This window comes from Harmonia axyridis, chromosome 3 (assembly GCF_914767665.1).
Source record: "Harmonia axyridis chromosome 3, icHarAxyr1.1, whole genome shotgun sequence".
Classification (NCBI taxonomy): Eukaryota; Metazoa; Arthropoda; class Insecta; order Coleoptera; family Coccinellidae; genus Harmonia; species Harmonia axyridis.
In genome coordinates, this window is record NC_059503.1 from 3,841,486 (window position 1) to 3,859,657 (window position 18,172).

At 36.8% G+C, this 18,172-nt stretch overlaps 1 protein-coding gene and 1 long non-coding RNA gene across 3 annotated transcripts; one reads left to right on the forward strand and one right to left on the reverse strand.

Annotated features, from left to right (window-relative positions):
* The first annotated feature begins 1,005 nt into the window (after positions 1-1,005).
* LOC123675827 lies at positions 1,006-17,117 on the forward strand. Of its 2 annotated transcripts, none has more exons than XM_045611368.1 (2): positions 1,006-1,298; positions 15,075-17,117. In XM_045611368.1, the coding sequence occupies exon 2, from the start codon at positions 15,076-15,078 to the stop codon at positions 16,435-16,437; it is 1,362 nt and encodes a 453-aa protein (XP_045467324.1). In that variant the 5' UTR covers positions 1,006-1,298; position 15,075; the 3' UTR covers positions 16,438-17,117. The 2 variants fall into 2 exon arrangements, with proteins under 2 accessions (XP_045467324.1, XP_045467325.1); XM_045611369.1 differs by lacking the exon at positions 1,006-1,298 and adding an exon at positions 1,895-2,170.
* LOC123675835 lies at positions 4,899-11,870 on the reverse strand. Its single transcript, XR_006746814.1, has 4 exons — positions 11,688-11,870; positions 11,053-11,173; positions 10,400-10,575; positions 4,899-5,197 (listed from the first exon to the last, which is right to left on the reverse strand). It is a non-coding gene; the product is annotated as an uncharacterized LOC123675835 (long non-coding RNA).
* Positions 17,118-18,172: the final 1,055 nt, after the last annotated feature.

The window sequence follows — 18,172 nt, forward strand, 5'->3', positions numbered from 1 at the left end:
TATGGAATAATAATTCTCTGGATAAAGTTCTTCACAATATTGCAATATTTGTTTATATTATATAATTTCAATATTAGATAAATTTCATCGAGAAATATTCCCTTTTTTGATTCAATATGTAAATGAAGGTTAGCATTACCAAACATAAGATAGAATTTTTAATGGTATATTCTAAAACAAGTTGCAGATTGAGCTCCTATTCCAACACGAATGCGAAATGAGTGTTGGAATTGCCTTCTGCAACGAGTATTAGATGATATTTTCCCTATTTCAGTCAATTTTCATGAAATATTGTCCAAATTGAATGGAATATTCAGATTGAACAACCTAGTTACATTTGTATTGTATCTTGGCAGTTAGTGTGATTGTTACGAGAATTGACAGATTACGTAATTTGAATTTGAATCGTCTTTTGGAATTTTGAAATAATTAATAATTAGGCATTAAATTCGTGAATTAGATATATCAGACGAAATCGATTTAACATCAACAGAATTAAGAGAAATTGCGAATAATGTCGCAAATCATTTCACTAAATTCAAATTATATTACATTGGCAATTGACGTTTGTTGAATTTTGATTGGATTGGAAACCAGTGTAGACAACCACAAAATGAAAAAAATGATTGAAAACGATGTTGTAATGAGTTCATTACAGCACTGTTTTAAGAACTATAACGAACTCATTACGATACTGAAATAAAGAAAATAACTTTAAGGTCTAAGTACTTGGTACTGATGATAATCTCTGAACCCTCTGTGTAGCGAAACAATTATAATTAAAAAGTGAAAATAGAAACAATGTCCTTAAATTTCGATTCGAATGAAATTTATTCGAATCGTTATTAAATAATACATACAAATAAACATACAAACATAATATACCACTTATTGTCACCTTATCAGCGTTTCCCACCGAATGAGCTTTTTTCAACATAAATATCATTGTTTATGATCAAATCAATTCAATATAAGACATCCCAACTCATCTCTAACAGATCATTTAATCTGTTGCGCCTCCTATCCACAATTTTCTCGTTCCTCCGTCGATTTAGACAAGAATACGAATTGTCGTTCAATGTTTCTCTCTGTATGTCGCAACTCGCAAGTGCCGCTCGCGTTGGGGCGGCTCCACAGCCTCCCGCCATCCTGGGAGGCAGTATCTGAACGTCTAACTCGCCGTCAGCAGCTCTCGCTCACGTCCTTCAGGATATATCGTCCTGTCGCGAGTTAAAGTAATTTTCGCGAGTGTTTTTCGTTGCGTTTTCACCTCTGGAATGTGAGTTTTCTCAGACAAAGTAAGTAATCGATAGGCTCGATTCCGACCGGATTCGACACCGGTGGAAAAAAAATCGACTCGAGCCGGTTTTGTGGCGATTTGTGAGAATTTCAACTGGATAATACTTCTGTTGTACTTTTTTGGGTTTTATTTAAGGAAATTATCGACGACAATTATTTCAATTAACATCAGAACTATTCATTTGCAATAATCTAGATTTATCAAGTGTGTTAGTGTAATTTAGCCCTTTTGAATGTGAATTTTCATAAAGGAAGTAAGTGATCAATAGGCTCAACTTCGACTGGATTTGATACCGGTGGAATAAAATCAACTTTTAAGCTGGAGAATTCTTTCGTTTGATTTTAATGCATGTTATCTTTACAATTTAGAAAATTAAATTATCAGCAATAACCTATACGGAATAAAATCAGGGTATGAAGATTCTAAACGAAATATTTCTTATCGAAGTGGTGAAATTTTGATCTCTAATAGAATAGACGTCATATGATTACATATTTGTTATGATTTAGTGTTTCAAATTGCCTTCAAGTGATTTTTCGAGTAATTTAGCTCGTTTGGATATGATTTTCTATGAAGAAAGAAAGTAATCGATAGTCCCATTCGCGACCGGATTTGACGCCGATGGACAAAAAATTGACTTTGTCGGTTTGTGCTGTAAATCGACCGTAGGGTGGTTTTGAGTATTCGAAATTGATTTAAGAGGGTAGATGGGGGTTCTATACTGGCAGGGTCGTTTCCGTACGCTATAAATCAACAGGTTTATACGGGCGTTGTGCGGTTTCGGGTATTAGGACTTGGATTTCCACTTTTCGGGGAGATCAAAGGGAGTTTCTCTTCGTTGTAGCTAGGATGGATTTGAGTAGATGAAAGGTAAGGGAGTTTTTTTACAAAATCCACAGAGTCTGTTATAGGAAATTCGATAATTCTGCTGCTTCTGAATTTTCTAGCTTGTGGTTGAGGTTTCGGAAGGAGAATATTTTTACAAATTAAGAAGCGTAATCGCAAAAATTTAACAATGATGTATTTTACTTATCAAGGTTGGAAAATAACTCTTAGACGTTGCAAGGAAGGCTGCAAATAGCAAATAAAGTTATTGGATGCGTTACTTTCTGTTTTTTCCGTCAATCTTGTGAAAATGCAACCAATAAACAAATCATCTCGATAATATCATATTTGAGAGAATGTTCGCCTTAGTTTTAACCACGTTTTTCATTTGAATTTGAAATATAATTGATATTCAAAGTTCTACTCAATTTTTTCTTGGGTTCATAACTCTTGTTTTTATAATCAACACTCTTTTCAAAAGATCGATAAATTTTAGCAACACGATACAAAAGTACAAGCAAAAAACTGTAGGGAAGAAACCACAAAAAAAAACAATATATTTTTCATCGGAACTCCATTTAAAAATTAAACCAAACTCAAGTTATAACGAGAATTACATAATAGTACAAAATATTCCTATCTAATAATTTGAATTTTTGAAACTCTAACTCTTGTGGTTGAAAACAACAAAAATACTATTTAATATGAATAATTGCATTGGAGATTTATTAGAATCATATCAGCTGATTTTTTGATTTAATCTCAAATTGCAGAGGACTTGATAAGTTGTTTGTTATTGTTGATACTTTAATCACACTTTGGTGCTGCAACATCTCGATAAAAAGGAATGAAAATATTATCAGAATAGAATTGAATAAGGATTCAATTCAAATGATGAACAATTTCAACGGCTCAATATCTACTATCCGTTCATAAACGTTATGATTCTTCTTTGAGTTTCAAGATTTACTTGAAAAATTTACGTTTGAAATTGAAGTCGAGGAATAATATCCTTAAAATATTAGCACTTTATGGGGTGCTGATGCTAGCATTCTTCACATGGCAGCCTTGGCTTTGGTTTTTTCTGCTGCTGAATACTGTTGTTTTGTTTGGTTCAATAGTGCTCATGTTCATAAAATTGATGCACAGCTTAACCTTTCTATGAGAATTATCAGTTCAACTATTAGATCTACACCTTTACATAGGTTTCCAGTGCTATCACATATACTTCCGCCTCATATTCGTAGACAGGTCTAAATCAAGAAATCTTGGGAAAAATTTCATTTCTACCCGAACTTATTTCCAATTCAATCTTACCTCCTAGATACTAGAACTGCCAGATTAAAGTCACGAAAACCTTTATGGATTGATACCTTCCTTCAATCTAATGAAAGTGACAAGGAAATTTGGAGTTCTTTACTATGTAAATGTTATATTGGTTCGAAAAAATTCTATTATATTCTACAACATTTTTTTAGCGAATTTTAACAATTTCAATTCTTTTTTGAAGCGTGTATCGTTCCAATTTTAGGAATGACGTAGTTTTAACTTGTCAAATGTGAGAAGATGACAGCTACCCAGATATTGGGCTATTCGAAATGAATCGTATTGGAAAACCTTAAAGAGGGTGTTCTTTTTAGAGCTATAGAACTTTAAATTGCAATAAAACAACGATGGATTATTCGATTGACATGAATTTTATTTATCCGCAAGATAATCTTGTGGCATTACATTTTCAATATGATTTCTGGCATATGACCGCCACGGCTGGCTCGGATGTAGTACAATCTGGACGTCCAATTTTCGATGACTTTTTCCAACATTTGTGGCCGTATATCGGCAATAACACGGCGAATGTTGTTTTCCAAATGGTCAAGGGTTTGTGGCTTATCCGCATAGACCAATGACTTTACATAGCCCCACAGAAAGTAGTCTAACGGTGTTAAATCACAAGATCTTGGAGGCCAATTCACAGGTTCAAAACGTGAAATTAGACGGTCACCAAACGGTTGTGGCACGAGCTGTGTGACATGTTGCGCCGTCTTGTTGGAATCACAGCTCCTGGACATCATGTTTTTTCAATTCAGGAATGAAAAAGTTAGTAATCATGGCTCTATACCGATCACCATCAACTGTAACGTTATGGCCATCATCAATGGTGTTTTTGAAGAAGTACGGACCAATGATTCCACCAGTCCATAAAGCGCACCAAACAGTCAGTTTTTCTGGATGTAACGGTGTTTCGACATACACTTGAGGAATAGCTTCACTCCAAATGCGGCAGTTTTGTTTGTTGACGTAGACATTCAACCAGAAGTGCGCTTCATCGCTAAATAAAATAAAATGGACGTAGTGCGCGATACGTATTCCGCACAGAACCATTATTTTCGAAATGAAATTGCACTATTTGTAAGCGCTGTTCAGGCGTGAGTCTATTCATGATGAATTGCCAAACCAAACTGAGAATAAATCACTTAACAGCTGTTAAATCGGTCGCCATCTTGAAGAGTAATGCCAACTTGAAGTTATATACCTCGAAAAAAAACACCCGATATAATTGCAAAATCTTCAATTTGACACCCTGCCATTTACGATTTTTGAGGGGGTGGCTCACAAATAAATAATGACGCATGAATTTTCCTGAAAAACCATACTCACGGACATATGTATTCGGTTGAACTGTTCAATGTGGATCATATCAATTAAACCAAAATGATATAGATGCATACTGAAATTGCAGATTCATTAGACCAAACCATTCAATACTGCCCACCTGGAGTTTAGTTGCAGCCCTGGATAGTGTCGCGTTGCAAATGATAATTAGAGCAGCAATTAAGAAGATGAAACTGTATTCTATGTGCGGACTGCTTTTCGATCGTTTCTGCCTCATTAGTTTCGAGTGCTGAATAAAATTCGATTCGGTCTGTTCCGAAATTCACTGATGGGAAAAGTTGGTCTATTCAATTATGAAGGTTCATGACGTTCATGCCATAAAAGCATCCATTTGCAGACCTGTTGGAAATGATGGACTCGGTAGCACTAACGAGGTAGTTGGAATTGGTTCGGAAAGTTCTGTAAGGAAAATTTTGTATACAGGGTGTGACGCATATATTCAGCAAACTTTAATGGCGGATTTTTAAGGGCTTCAACATATAGGGATTTGCAATAAAAGTTTTTATTTTGAATAGCCTGCTATCTAGGTCGCTGTCACTTTTGAAGCCCTTATCTTTTGATATATTTTTTTTTCGAGGTATATAACTTTGAGTTGGCATTACTGTTCGAGATGGCGACCGATTTAACAGCTGTTAAGTGATTTATTCTCAGTTTGGTTTGGCAATTCATCATGAATAGACTCACGCCTGAACAACGCTTGCAAATAGTGCAATTTTATTTCGAACATAATGGTTCTGTGCGGAATACGTATCGCGCACTACATCCATTTCCGATGAAGCGCACTTCTGGTTGAATGGCTACGTCAACAAACAAAACTGCCGCATTTGGAGTGAAGCTAATCCTCAAGTGTATGTCGAAACACCGTTACATTCAGAAAAACTGACTGTTTGGTGCGCTTTATGGGCTGATGGAATCATTGGTCCGTACTTCTTCAAAAACGATGATGGCCAGAACGTTACAGTCAATGGTGATCGGTATAGAGCCATGATTACTAACTTTTTCATTCCTGAATTGAACAACCATGATGTCCAGGAGCTGTGGTTTCAACAAGACGGCGCAACATGTCACACAGCTCGTGCCACAATCGATTTATTGAAAGACACGTTTGGTGACCGCCTAATTTCACAATTTGGACCTGTGAATTGGCCTCCAAGATCTTGTGATTTAACACCGCTAGACTACTTTCTGTGGGGCTATGTAAAGTCATTGGTCTATGCGGATAAGCCACAAACCCTTGACCATTTGGAAGACAACATTCGCCGTGTTATTGCCGATATACGACCACAAATGTTGGAAAAAGTCATCGAAAATTGGACGTACAGATTGGACTACATCCGAGCCAGCCATGGCGGTCATATGCCAGAAATCATATTTAAAATGTATAACTAATAAAGACCTTTATTATTATTATTAAATGTGCAAAGTGATCATGGAAAACTTCATGAAAAGTAGCTGCAAGCCTTGTCGTGTCAGCCATTTGGCTCATATCGTTTTCCACCGTTGATGGCGTACCTTTCTCTTTAAAAAACGATGCTATTATGTAATTCCAATGCTAGAAGGTATAAGATTTTTTCATGTAGTCGGAGATATTCAGAATATAAATAACATCCCATATAATGCAGAAGTAGAGATAATAACGAGCATTTCTAGTTGTTCATAAACAAATGCCTGTCGGCTATTCAGTTGAGGAACACCGAGCGTAAAGTAATGAACAAGCTTTATTATATAATGATTGCATCCATGAAAACTCTACTACCTTTTAAACCGAAAACGCCATAATCCCTCATAATAACTCACAATATTCATCAAACAATGGGGAATTAAATTTGAAATTCATTTTCTTTATAAGCTTTATCAGTACTCGTTCTACTCTATCAATTTATGATAACCTACAGAAAATTTGTTGATTATGCTGGTTTCTATTTTATTTCATTCATATTATTTGACTCCAATCATTTTTAGCGAAAAAGTTCACCAATCACACATCTCAATTTTGAATTACAAATGGTTTCTAGATGGAAAAAGTGTATGACAGCACCTGTTTGTTTTTTAGATTTTACTCGCGGAAAAACTTCACATCTGTTGTTAATAAAAAATTACGATACCTTTGATAACAAATATTTACGGCCTCATGAAATAGTCTTGTCAAATACCATTTGGTCATCTAATTTTTCCCGTGAAAAAAAGTCGGAAAAACACAATGCAAAGAATAGTTATTTGTTTTACTAAGCAGCAAAGTAGTAGATTGACTGCCGCGGCTGATAGTTCATAGCCGAGCGTAGAGAGGCTAGGAAGTCAGCCAAGTCAGTCAATCTATTTAGTTGAAGAGTTGAACATATAATTTTTTATTCGATTGTTTATAATGAGATATATTTTAGCAAATTATTACAATTCCCACAATCTTTTCATTTTTCCTGTAGTGATAAATTAAAACTAAATTGAATAGAAATTGGAATTGTTAGTTGCTATGGAAATGACGTAATAATTATAACGTGTTTTTTTTTTGAGGTATATAACTTTAAGTTGGCATTACTGTTCAAGATGGCGACCGATTTAACAGCTGTCAAGTGATTTATTCTCAGTTTGGTTTGGCAATTCATCATGAATAGACTCACGCCTGAACAACGCTCGCAAATAGTGCAATTTTATTTTGGATTTGTGAATTGGCCTCCAAGATCTTGTGATTTAACACCGCTAGACTACTTCCTGTGGGGCTATGTAAAGTCATTGGTCTATGCGGATAAGCCACAAACCATTGACCATTTGGAAGACAACATTCGCCCTGTTATTGCCGATATACGGCCACAAATGTTGGAAAAAGTAATCGAAAATTGGACGTCCAGATTGGACTACATCCGAGCCAGCCGTGACGGTCATATGCCAGAAATCATATTTGCAATGTACACACAAGATTATCTTGCGGATAAATAAAATTCATGTCAATCGAATAATCCATCGTTGTTTTATTGCAATTTAAAGTTCTATAGCTCTAAAAAAAAACACCCTTTATCAGATCGCATCATAAACGTATACATCATTCATTCAGTGTTTGAAGGGTGCTCAAATAGAAACAAAATTCACATTTCGTCCCGCTGAATATTCAGTCACTCCACCGAAATATTCGAATAAAAAATCAAGCAAATCGACCTCACCAATCCTCAATTGCGCGAAAGCCAAATTGGATATCGAGCAATTCCGGGAAGCTCAAACAATCAGCACGAATCGAAGACCAGACATTTCTCTTCAAACTCCGATCGACGATAATATTATTCCCCCCCTCTGGTCCCCCGACTCATGATTCCAGAAAATCAGGCCAATACAGACGCCGTCGACGTCTGAAATTAATTGAACGACGCTCCTCATGTCGAACAGATTTCCCATCTGTTCTAACAGGACTCGAACCTGCGCTTTGCGCCAGAAGGGGGATTAGATGAAGATTAGAATTAGCTGATTCTGGTGGCAATTGGAGCGGAAAATATCGAGCCCCCAGATTTCGGAGGAAGTCGCTCTGGACGTCTTATGGTCATCATTTGGAGTGGGGGGAGTTTTACTAAAAATCCGCCTTCCTAGATTTATGTAAAGGGTGTTTTTTTTAGAGCTATAGAACTTTAAATTACAATAAAACAACGATGGATTATTCGATTGACATGAATTTTATTTATCCGCAAGATAATCTTGTGGCATTACATTTTAAATATGATTTCTGGCATATGACCGCCACGGCTGGATCGGATGTAGTCCAATCTGGACGTCCAATTTTCGATTACTTATTCCAACATTTGTGGCCGTATATCGGCAATAACAGAGCGAATGTTGTCTTCCAAATGGTCAAGGGTTTGTGGCTTATCCGCATAGACCAATGACTTTACATAACCCCACAGAAAGTAGTCTAGCGGTGTTAAATCACAAGATCTTGGAGGCCAATTCACAGGTCCAAAACGTGAAATTAGGCGGTCACCAAACGTGTCTTTCAATAAACCGATTGTGGCACGAGCTGTGTGACATGTTGCGCCGTCTTGTTGGAACCACAGCTCCCGGACATCATGGTTGTTCAATTCAGGAATGAAAAAGTTAGTAATCATGGCTCTATACCGATCGCCTTTGACTGTAACGTTCTGGCCATCATCGTTTTTGAAGAAGTACGGACCAATGATTCCACCAGCCCATAAAGCGCACCAACCAGTCAGTTTTTCTGGATGTAACGGTGTTTCGACATACACTTGAGGATTAGCTTCGCTCCAAATGCGGCAGTTTTGTTTGTTGACGTAGTCATTCAACCAGAAGTGCGCTTCATCGCTAAACAAAATAAAATGGACGTAGTGCGCGATACGTATTCCGCACAGAACCATTATTTTCGAAATGAAATTGCACTATTTGCGAGCGTTGTTCAGGCGTGAGTCTATTCATGATGAATTGCCAAACCAAACTGAGAATAAACCACTTGACAGCTGTTAAATCGGTCGCCATCTTGAACAGTAATGCCAACTTAAAGTTATATACCTCGAAAAAAAACAGCCTTTATAACACGTCCTCTAACGAAAAATGATATCTCAAAATGAAACCGATGATTTCATTAAGAGTATACCCAGTCGTGTTTCTGAGTGCATTTAGGACATCGTGCAGGGATAACACATAATCAATTTTCAACATTTTTTCCAACAGTTGGACTTTTCTTGAATTTCAATCAATTACCTAATCACAAAGAGACAAGTGTGCACAAAATTGTCGTTATAAAGTCACTAGGTATGTCACTTGGTAAATTTATGAGATAGGACGAAATGATAAACCATTTCGTAAAATATACAATGTTTCTTCCTTGGAAATTCCGAATTTCCATCGCCACCCCTTGAAAGAAAGACGTGAAAATGAGGAAAATTCGAAAACAAGAATTTCATTTCGTAAGCATAATATTGTTATGCAGAATTGGTTGAGAATTCAGATAACAAGATAATTTTCATTTCGAATTCGTTTTGCGAGCGACCCTCAAAACATCTCTACTCGAAACTTTCTGTTGGTATAATGAATTTTCCGAAACTTTCCCGTTCACGCTGTTGCATTCGCATAGTTCCAGGGGGAATTTTAATCATGGGATGATGATATTTTCTTTTATTTGTGTTCGTTTTCAACTGGACAAAGTGTGAGAACTCCAATACATACCTATACTTCCGACTGTTTATCTTTTCAAGAATATTGTTGGTTTTTCATTTGGTTGAAAGCTGCTATCTACCGCTCACCGCTGAATTGATATGGTAATCGAGAAATTATTTCGTAATCTTGTTATAATTGAAACTAACCTAGGTCAACGTTCTCCCTGAACTCCTTATGTATAATTTTTCATTCCTCAGAAAGAACGCTCTAAAATTCTTCACGAAATACACAAAAAACTTTAATTTTGAAACAAAAATAATTGTCTAATCAAAAATCATATCTGATATCCAATTGAAATTGAGAGAGTAGGTATTTTCAGTGATATAAAAAGTCAACAAGTTAGATCTTTCGGGGACGTCGTTAAGAAATCGGTCACATTGAGCACTCCTTCATAATTTAAGCTTATTAGAACTTTTGAATACCGCGGGGGAGACAACTTCATTTAATCATTACCTTATTAACGAAAAGAGAGTTATTGTCAAGGAATTCACCATCAGCTTCTTACTTCATCATCTCGAATTCATCTTGTTTTTTCTTTTCATATACTCATACCAAAAAGGAAGAATTACCATCAGTTAGAATTGTAGTTTTATGCTCCATCATAATACAAATATCCATAGCCATTATTTCTGAAAATAATGATTACGAAGATATATTCGATAATAAGTCATTCAATATCTTCAATACTTATTTAGCAAGAAAAAGTAATCAGAAACGAATAAAAATAATCCAAGCTATCGACCATATTTTAATGTCAAACAGTTTGCAACACAAAGAATTATGTTCATTTAGGATGCGCACAGATAAGAAATTCACCAACACCAACAGCAGATTTTGATTTGAACCAACTCAAACATTCAGATTCATCCAATTTCCGTTTTATAATATAAATGATGAACAATTTGAGTCAAATTTCCAAATCTCAAAACGTATAGGTATACTGTTGAATGATCATAAAAGTAGAGAACATTAAATTTCACAATTATATTCTACATCATGATACTGAAACTCTACTCTATGTCCCAATATCATGTTCTGCAAAGTCCTTCAAATTTTTGACCAAATATTCAAACAGAATTTCATGGAATTCAGTATTAGTTTCTTACTTCATCAGATCCAGTTCGTTTTTTTATTTTTCTCAAACTTTCTCAAAAAGTAAGAATTAAGATCAGTGGGAATTGAAGACTTCTGCTCTAACATAATACAAATATCCATCAGCCATTACTTCTGTAAAAAAAATGAATAATTATAAAAAAATATTCGAATCATTCAATATAAGCAATACCTATTCAGCAAGAAATTAGAATTAGAAACGAATAAAAATAACTCAAGCTATTCGCCAGAAAATAATGTCGAACAATTTTCAACACAAAATTACCCATGTCCTTTAAGGATGCGCACAGATAAGACAGTTTCTAACAGCAATAGTAGATTTTGATTTGAACCAATTCAATTCACGTTTTATAATATAAATGTTGAACAATTCTAGTCAAATTTCCAAATTTCAGAATGTATAGGTATTGTTGAATGATCAACAAACTAGGAAATATTATAATTCACAATTATATTAGACATTGCTATACTAATATTATTATACTCTTTTCTATGTCCCAATATCATGTTCTGAATTTCCTATCAGTTTTCGAGTAACTTCGATAAGTGAAGAAGGGAAAAGTAACCGAAAAATATAATAAAGACAAACTGTTTCAAGAATTACACACAAAAAATCATTAATACTCACTTTTTGTTGAAAAATCCTCTTCAACAAAGCTCACTCATTCGTCACTCTCAACAAAATTACCGCGAAATGCATTAGAAGACACAAAAGCACAGACTTCTTAGATCGCAAACTTAAGTAGGTAACAGGTGACTGCGCGAGACGGTCGAACAAAAAACAGATTGCCAGACTGCACCCTGATAAACAGATTTTCACTCATTTCATTTCTTCTCATTTCGGTGGATTATCAACATATAAACAGATGTTCGGAAAATGAACACAAACATTTCAGTTCGATATCTATCTACACAATTTGATTTTATTTGGGTGATAATCGACAAATTCATATAAATTTTGATACACCTATGTATAGTTATAGGGTCACCAAGGGTGCAATTGGCGCATGAATGAATGAACGCTTCAAATCTCCTGACTTCACGTGACTGCTCTTCTTTTCTTTTTAGATGAGAGTGAGAATATTACCAGTATACAGGGTGTTCCTAAACTGGATTTCGAAAACAAAGCGTTTGCTGACTTATGTTTATAGGACTTTTTTCTTAAAATTACCTGTGAAACCTCTCATTTTCGTTTGTTTCTCCAATTTAGGAACATATTGTAGTACACATAACATTTTTTCGAGGTATATAACTTTAAGTTGGCATTACTGTTCAATATGGCGACCGATTTAACAGCTGTCATGTGATTTATTCTCAGTTTGGTTTGACAATTCATCATGAATAGACCCACGCCTGAACAACGCTTGCAAATAGTACAATTTTATTTCGAAAATAATGGTTCTGTGCGGAATACGTATCGCGCACTACGTCCATTTCATTTTGTTCAGCGATGAAGCGCACTTCTGGTTGAATGGCTACGTCAACAAACAAAACTGCCGCATTTGGAGTGAAGCTAATCCTCAAGTGTATGTCGAAACACCATTACATCCAGAAAAACTGACTGTTTGGTGCGCTTTATGGGCTGGTGGAATCATTGGTCCGTACTTCTTCAAAAACGATGATGGCCAGAACGTTACAGTCAATGGTGATCGGTATAGAGCCATGATTACTAACTTTTTCATTCCTGAATTGAACAACCATGATGTCCAGGAGCTGTGGTTCCAACAAGACGGCGCAACATGTCACACAGCTCGTGCCACAATCGATTTATTGAAAGACACGTTTGGTGACCGCCTAATTTCACGTTTTGGACCTGTGAATTGGTATCCAAGATCTTGTGATTCAACACCGCTAGACTACTTTCTGTGGGACTATGAAAAGTCATTGGTCTATGCGGATAAGCCACAAACCCTTGACCATTTGGAAGACAAAATTCGCCGTGTTATTGCCGATATACGACCACAAATGTTGGAAAAAGTAATCGAAAATTGGACGTCCAGATTGGACTACATCCGAGCCAGCCGTGGCGGTCATATTCCAGAAATCATATTTAAAATGTAATGCCACAAGATTATCTTGCGGATAAATAAAATTCATGCCAATCGAATAATACATCGTTGTTTTATTGCAATTTAAAGTTCTATAACTCTAAAAAAAACACCCTTTATTTGTGGTATTCATGATGCAGATTTTGGAAGACGTTTCTTCCACAAAATATGTAATGCAATTCGAATTACTTCAATTATCTATTGAAACTCATCCTCCGAATTTTAAATAACTGATTCGAATTAATTTCGAAATGATGACCTTGTAACTACGGGCTCTCTCCCGTTACATCAACTATTGATTTTTAACTAACATCTGCGATTGTTGCTTTGATGCAATCAAAAAGGAGGATTCTTTCGGTGTTTCAGACAAAGGATTCAATAATGCTCCTTCCTTCTCTCGAGCCAAACAAGACTGTTATTGGCATAAGGGAGGATCTTTTTTGAGCGATATCCGTTAAATCACGTGAAGCTCCTTTGAGAAATATGGAAATTTGGTTAGAATTGGTTCGTTATGAGTTTTGTGATCTAATTGAAACGGAAGAACTCCCTTTAGGCTAATCTGCCCGAAATTTTCACAGTTTATGTTTTGGAATGTTTCGAATACAATAATAAATTATGCAACTATAGTAGTAAAAGAGATCCTTTTCTAGACGAAAATATAAATTGTCCTAAGCTGACCAATTCGCACATTTGCGTCCTAGTATAACTTCATGAATTCCATCTTTGAGGTTTTGGATTCATTGTGGAGCATTGGCATATATAGGGTGTTATTTTTCGAGGTATATAACTTTAAGTTGGCATTACTGTTCAAAACGGCGACCGATTTAACAGCTGTCGAGTGATTTATTCTCAGTTTGGTTTGGCAATTCATCATGAATAGACTCCTGTCTGAACAACGCTTGCAAATAGTGCAATTTTTTTTCGAAAATAATGGTTCTGTGCGGAATACGTATCGCGCACTACGTCCATTTTATTTTGTTTATCGATGATGCGCACTTCTGGTTGAATGGCTACGTCAACAAACAAAACTGCCGCATTTGGAGTGAAGCTAATCCTCAAGTGTATGTCGAAACACCGTTACATCCAGAAAAACTGACTGTTTGGTGCGCTTTATGGGCTGGTGGAATCATTGGTCCGTACTTCTTCAAAAATGATGATGGCCAGAACTTTACAGTCAATGCCATATAGAGAGTATAAAGCCATGATTACTAACTTTTTCATTCCTGAATTGAAGAACCATGATGTCCAGGAGCTGTGGTTCCAACAAGACGGCGCAACATGTCACACAGCTCGTGCCACAATCGATTTATTGAAAGACACGTTTGGTGACCGCCTAATTTCACGTTTTGGACCTGTGAATTGGCCTCCAAGATCTTGTGATTTAACACCGCTAGACTACTTTCTGTGAGGCTATGTAAAGTCATTGGTCTATGCGGATAAGCCGCAAACCCTTGACCATTTGGAAGACAACATTCGCCGTGTGATTGCCGATATACGGCCACAAATGTTGGAAAAAGTCATCGAAAATTGGACGTCCAGATTGGACTACATCCGAGCCAGCCGTGGCGGTCATATGCCAGAAATCATATTTAAAATGTAATGCCACAAGATTATATTGCGGATAAATAAAATTCATGTCAATCGAATAATCTATCGTTGTTTTATTGCAATTTAAAGTTCTATAGCTCTAAAAAAAAAACACCCTTTACCTCATCTTTCACGAGGCCTCAAAGAAAAAGGTATAAAGGTGTTAAATCACAAGATCTCGGTGGTTATTCGTAATCATCTCTCCGAGAAATAACGCGGTCAGGCAACGTTTCTTGCAAAATTGAGATTTTTCGTTGCTTGTGTAGCACGAAATCAGCTCTAGATCATTACGGAAAACTATAGCCTCCTGTACCAAACAACAAACCAAAATAATCAGTCATGCATCAAGATCTCTACTAACATCCAATTCTCTCTTTCAGGATGTCGAAGATGCGTCGATCTTCCATGCTCCAAACACAAACCTCAGAACCTCTGATCGTGGTGGAGGAAAACGAGGACACAGAAGAGCCCGACAAAGAAACCTACAGCTCCGACGATGAATCACCCACCCTCAACCCACTCTTGCTGACGCCCTTCGCCAGAGAAATCCGGAAACACTCCCTTCCAACTCCACAATGCAGCGGAATCACAGCCAGCCAAGTGCGCCGCCTCTCCGAAAGAAGCGAGACAGCAGGCCCTGGACCCAGACAAGCCGAATTCCTCGCAACCCTCTCCACAGCTCCTCAGCCAACCCCCGGAGGCAGGAGACACTCCGTGGTCACCATATCCAGGGTCCCTCCAGCCTTCTTCGGCAGAAGCAGGAGGGAATCCGTAGCCGTCTTCCCTTCCAGACTTTTACCCAACAGGCGAGAGTCCATAGCGTGTCCACCCTCTGAACCCATGGGCAGCGTACATAACCTCCAACTGGACATTATGGACGACATTGTGCAAGCTAGGAAGGTGAGGATGAAACTGTGGAGTACCAGCAGTGAGAAGGTCTGCGAGGTCCAATCAGTGGGAGACACAGACCCGGAGAACGTCCAAAGGTTTCACGGTTCCTCCAGAAGGTACTCCGACTTTGTTGGCACTACCTTAGCCCCCATACCAAGTTCCGGTAAACGTAGAGCCTCAGAACTACCCGTGCCGCCTTGCGGCTCTACTCCCAAAGCAAGTAAGCTCAAAGCCTCTGGAATAGTTTGTTCTAATACTGATCTTATGTCTATTTTATCTTCTCTTTCAACCTCCGCGACGGAAATCAATCAACAGTGTGAGGGTAGAGGTGGTAAGGAAGGTGCGTCGAAGACAAGACTATTGAGGAACACAAGGTCTAACAGTTTCGATATAGCAATAATTTATAAGAGTAAAAGCGACGCTGACGAGTCTGCACCTTCGAATTGGTTCGTCAAGCGGCACCAGCCTAAAGATCAGGAACAAAAAGAGGGTTTGTCTAGTAAAAAACCTTTAGAAATTCCCAAAGTAGACTCCAAACCCCCGAAATTAGACCCCAAACACTCCAAAGTGGTGTCCAAAGAGCCTGGAAAGGTGGTTTGGGACGGAAAGAGCGGGTCTCTAGTCGACGTACACGCTCTTGGAAGCGCCATCGAGGTTTTCTTGCGTAAAGCCACCCCAGAAGCAAGCTCATCATCCACATCACTCTCAAACTCCCCAAATAAAAAAGTGAAGCAAAAGAGTTCTTCAGGAAGGTCTATTGCCGCGTGGTTTACCAGCAGGAGCGATGAAGAGTCTGCAGAGAGTTGTGAATCTTCGCTATGTTCCACTCTGAAGGATCTTTTTGTGAAATAAGATTATTTTTCATATTATTGTGCCTACTATCTGGCATTGTGTTAGATATAAATGTTACAATATTAATGTGTCTTAAATGCAGTCTTTGAAGAGAGATTAAGTATTCTGTTGGAGCACAAATTTGAGAGATTTAAAGTAGTGATATCTTTGTTACTTCAATTTTAAAGTTTACTATCGGTCTGTCTACAACTCTTTCTAGTAATTCTATTGGGACGGTGAATTTTAGGTCCAATTAGAGATCGTGTAGAGTGTAGTTTCAAAATATGTGTATTTTGGAGTTTAATCAAATTAAGATCAAAATGCAGTAACTGCCAACATAAAAGCACGTAAAAAAATACTATTGTTCACTAAATTTAGGGATTCGAGCACAACCTATTTCGTTTGAAAAAACAAAAAGGAATTCTACAAAATGTTCAAATTCTCTATGCTGAAAACACGTTACATTAATGTAGTTTTTACACGATTTCCAGAGAATCAAATATTCTATTTGAAATAAACACTAAAAAAATCCCATAAAAACCTGTCATTGGACCTAAGGAAAAGCTTTACTGAGACTTTACATTCTGTTATTTTTCTCCCTTCATTCGAATATATTAAAATTTATGGTAACATTTTGTCATGACTTTTTTGGATTCATATTATTATTAATTCTTTTCCGAAAATAAATTAGATGAATTGTTGAGAGGAATCAACACGACTATCTATGAAGTTGTTAAAGTTGTTTTTTCTTGAAACTTCAATACCCCATAGCTTAAAAGTTGAGAGATTCAACCCTCCGGCCAAAAAAGTGGGCCGCCACTGCCTCGGAGCCAATATGCAGCGTCGCCAGACTGAATAATCAAATTGCCGAATCAATTTTGGCCCTTTTTTCTCGTTCCAACTCTTGTCGAACATCGAATCTGTCCACATCGATTTTCCATCATCACATCGTTATCTCGGGATCTCTTTTAGTTTTCCCAACGCTGTACTCGGACTGGAAAATCATTTTCGCATTTCTTCTTAGCGGAAAGATCCAATTTGCGAGGAAAATCGGGGAAATCGGATGATAGACGGGAGAGAGTTTAGAATTCGGTTTAACCAGTAGGCAACTTGGGAAACAGGATGATAGATTTATCCGAAAAACAGATGTTTGAAAACTGCGGAAAAAATCACGATTTTTCAAAATTGACGAAATTTCCAACACGTGGCAACATTGAGGTTTTTGTCGCCCATCCGGACACTGATCTTGCCAAACGCTTCTCAGCTTAAAAATCTTTATTGCTGAATCGCCTGAATCAATGTGTTTATAGACGCCCTAGATTTAGTTACACACAAAAATCTAAAGAGTAATTTCTGATTTTTGAATTATCTATCGATTTTTCAATCTGAGTTATACAGAGAAATTTAATTATTCCAAATCTTATCTTTGAACCATAGACATAGAAAAACATGTTTTTCTATATCTATGACATAGAAAAACATGTTTTTCTATATCTATGGTTTGTCCAATGATAAGCAAAAAATGACAGAAATGATACCATAGATTACGAACGATTTTTGAAAAAAATTTATTATTATTATTCAATTAATTATAATAAATGACTATAATGTTCAAGTAAATGTATCCATCATTAGAACAAGGGTTAGTCGCTGGTCGATGCTCTTATTAACTGAAAAATATTTGTATATAAACATGTGAATATAAGGAATAAATGTTGATTCAAATGCACAAAACAAACGTTGGTAGGAATATACT

Excerpts from the sequence above, each read along its gene's own strand:
- LOC123675827 (XM_045611368.1), top strand. The coding sequence starts at position 15,076 with ATGTCGAAGATGCGTCGATCTTCCATGCTCCAAACACAAACCTCAGAA.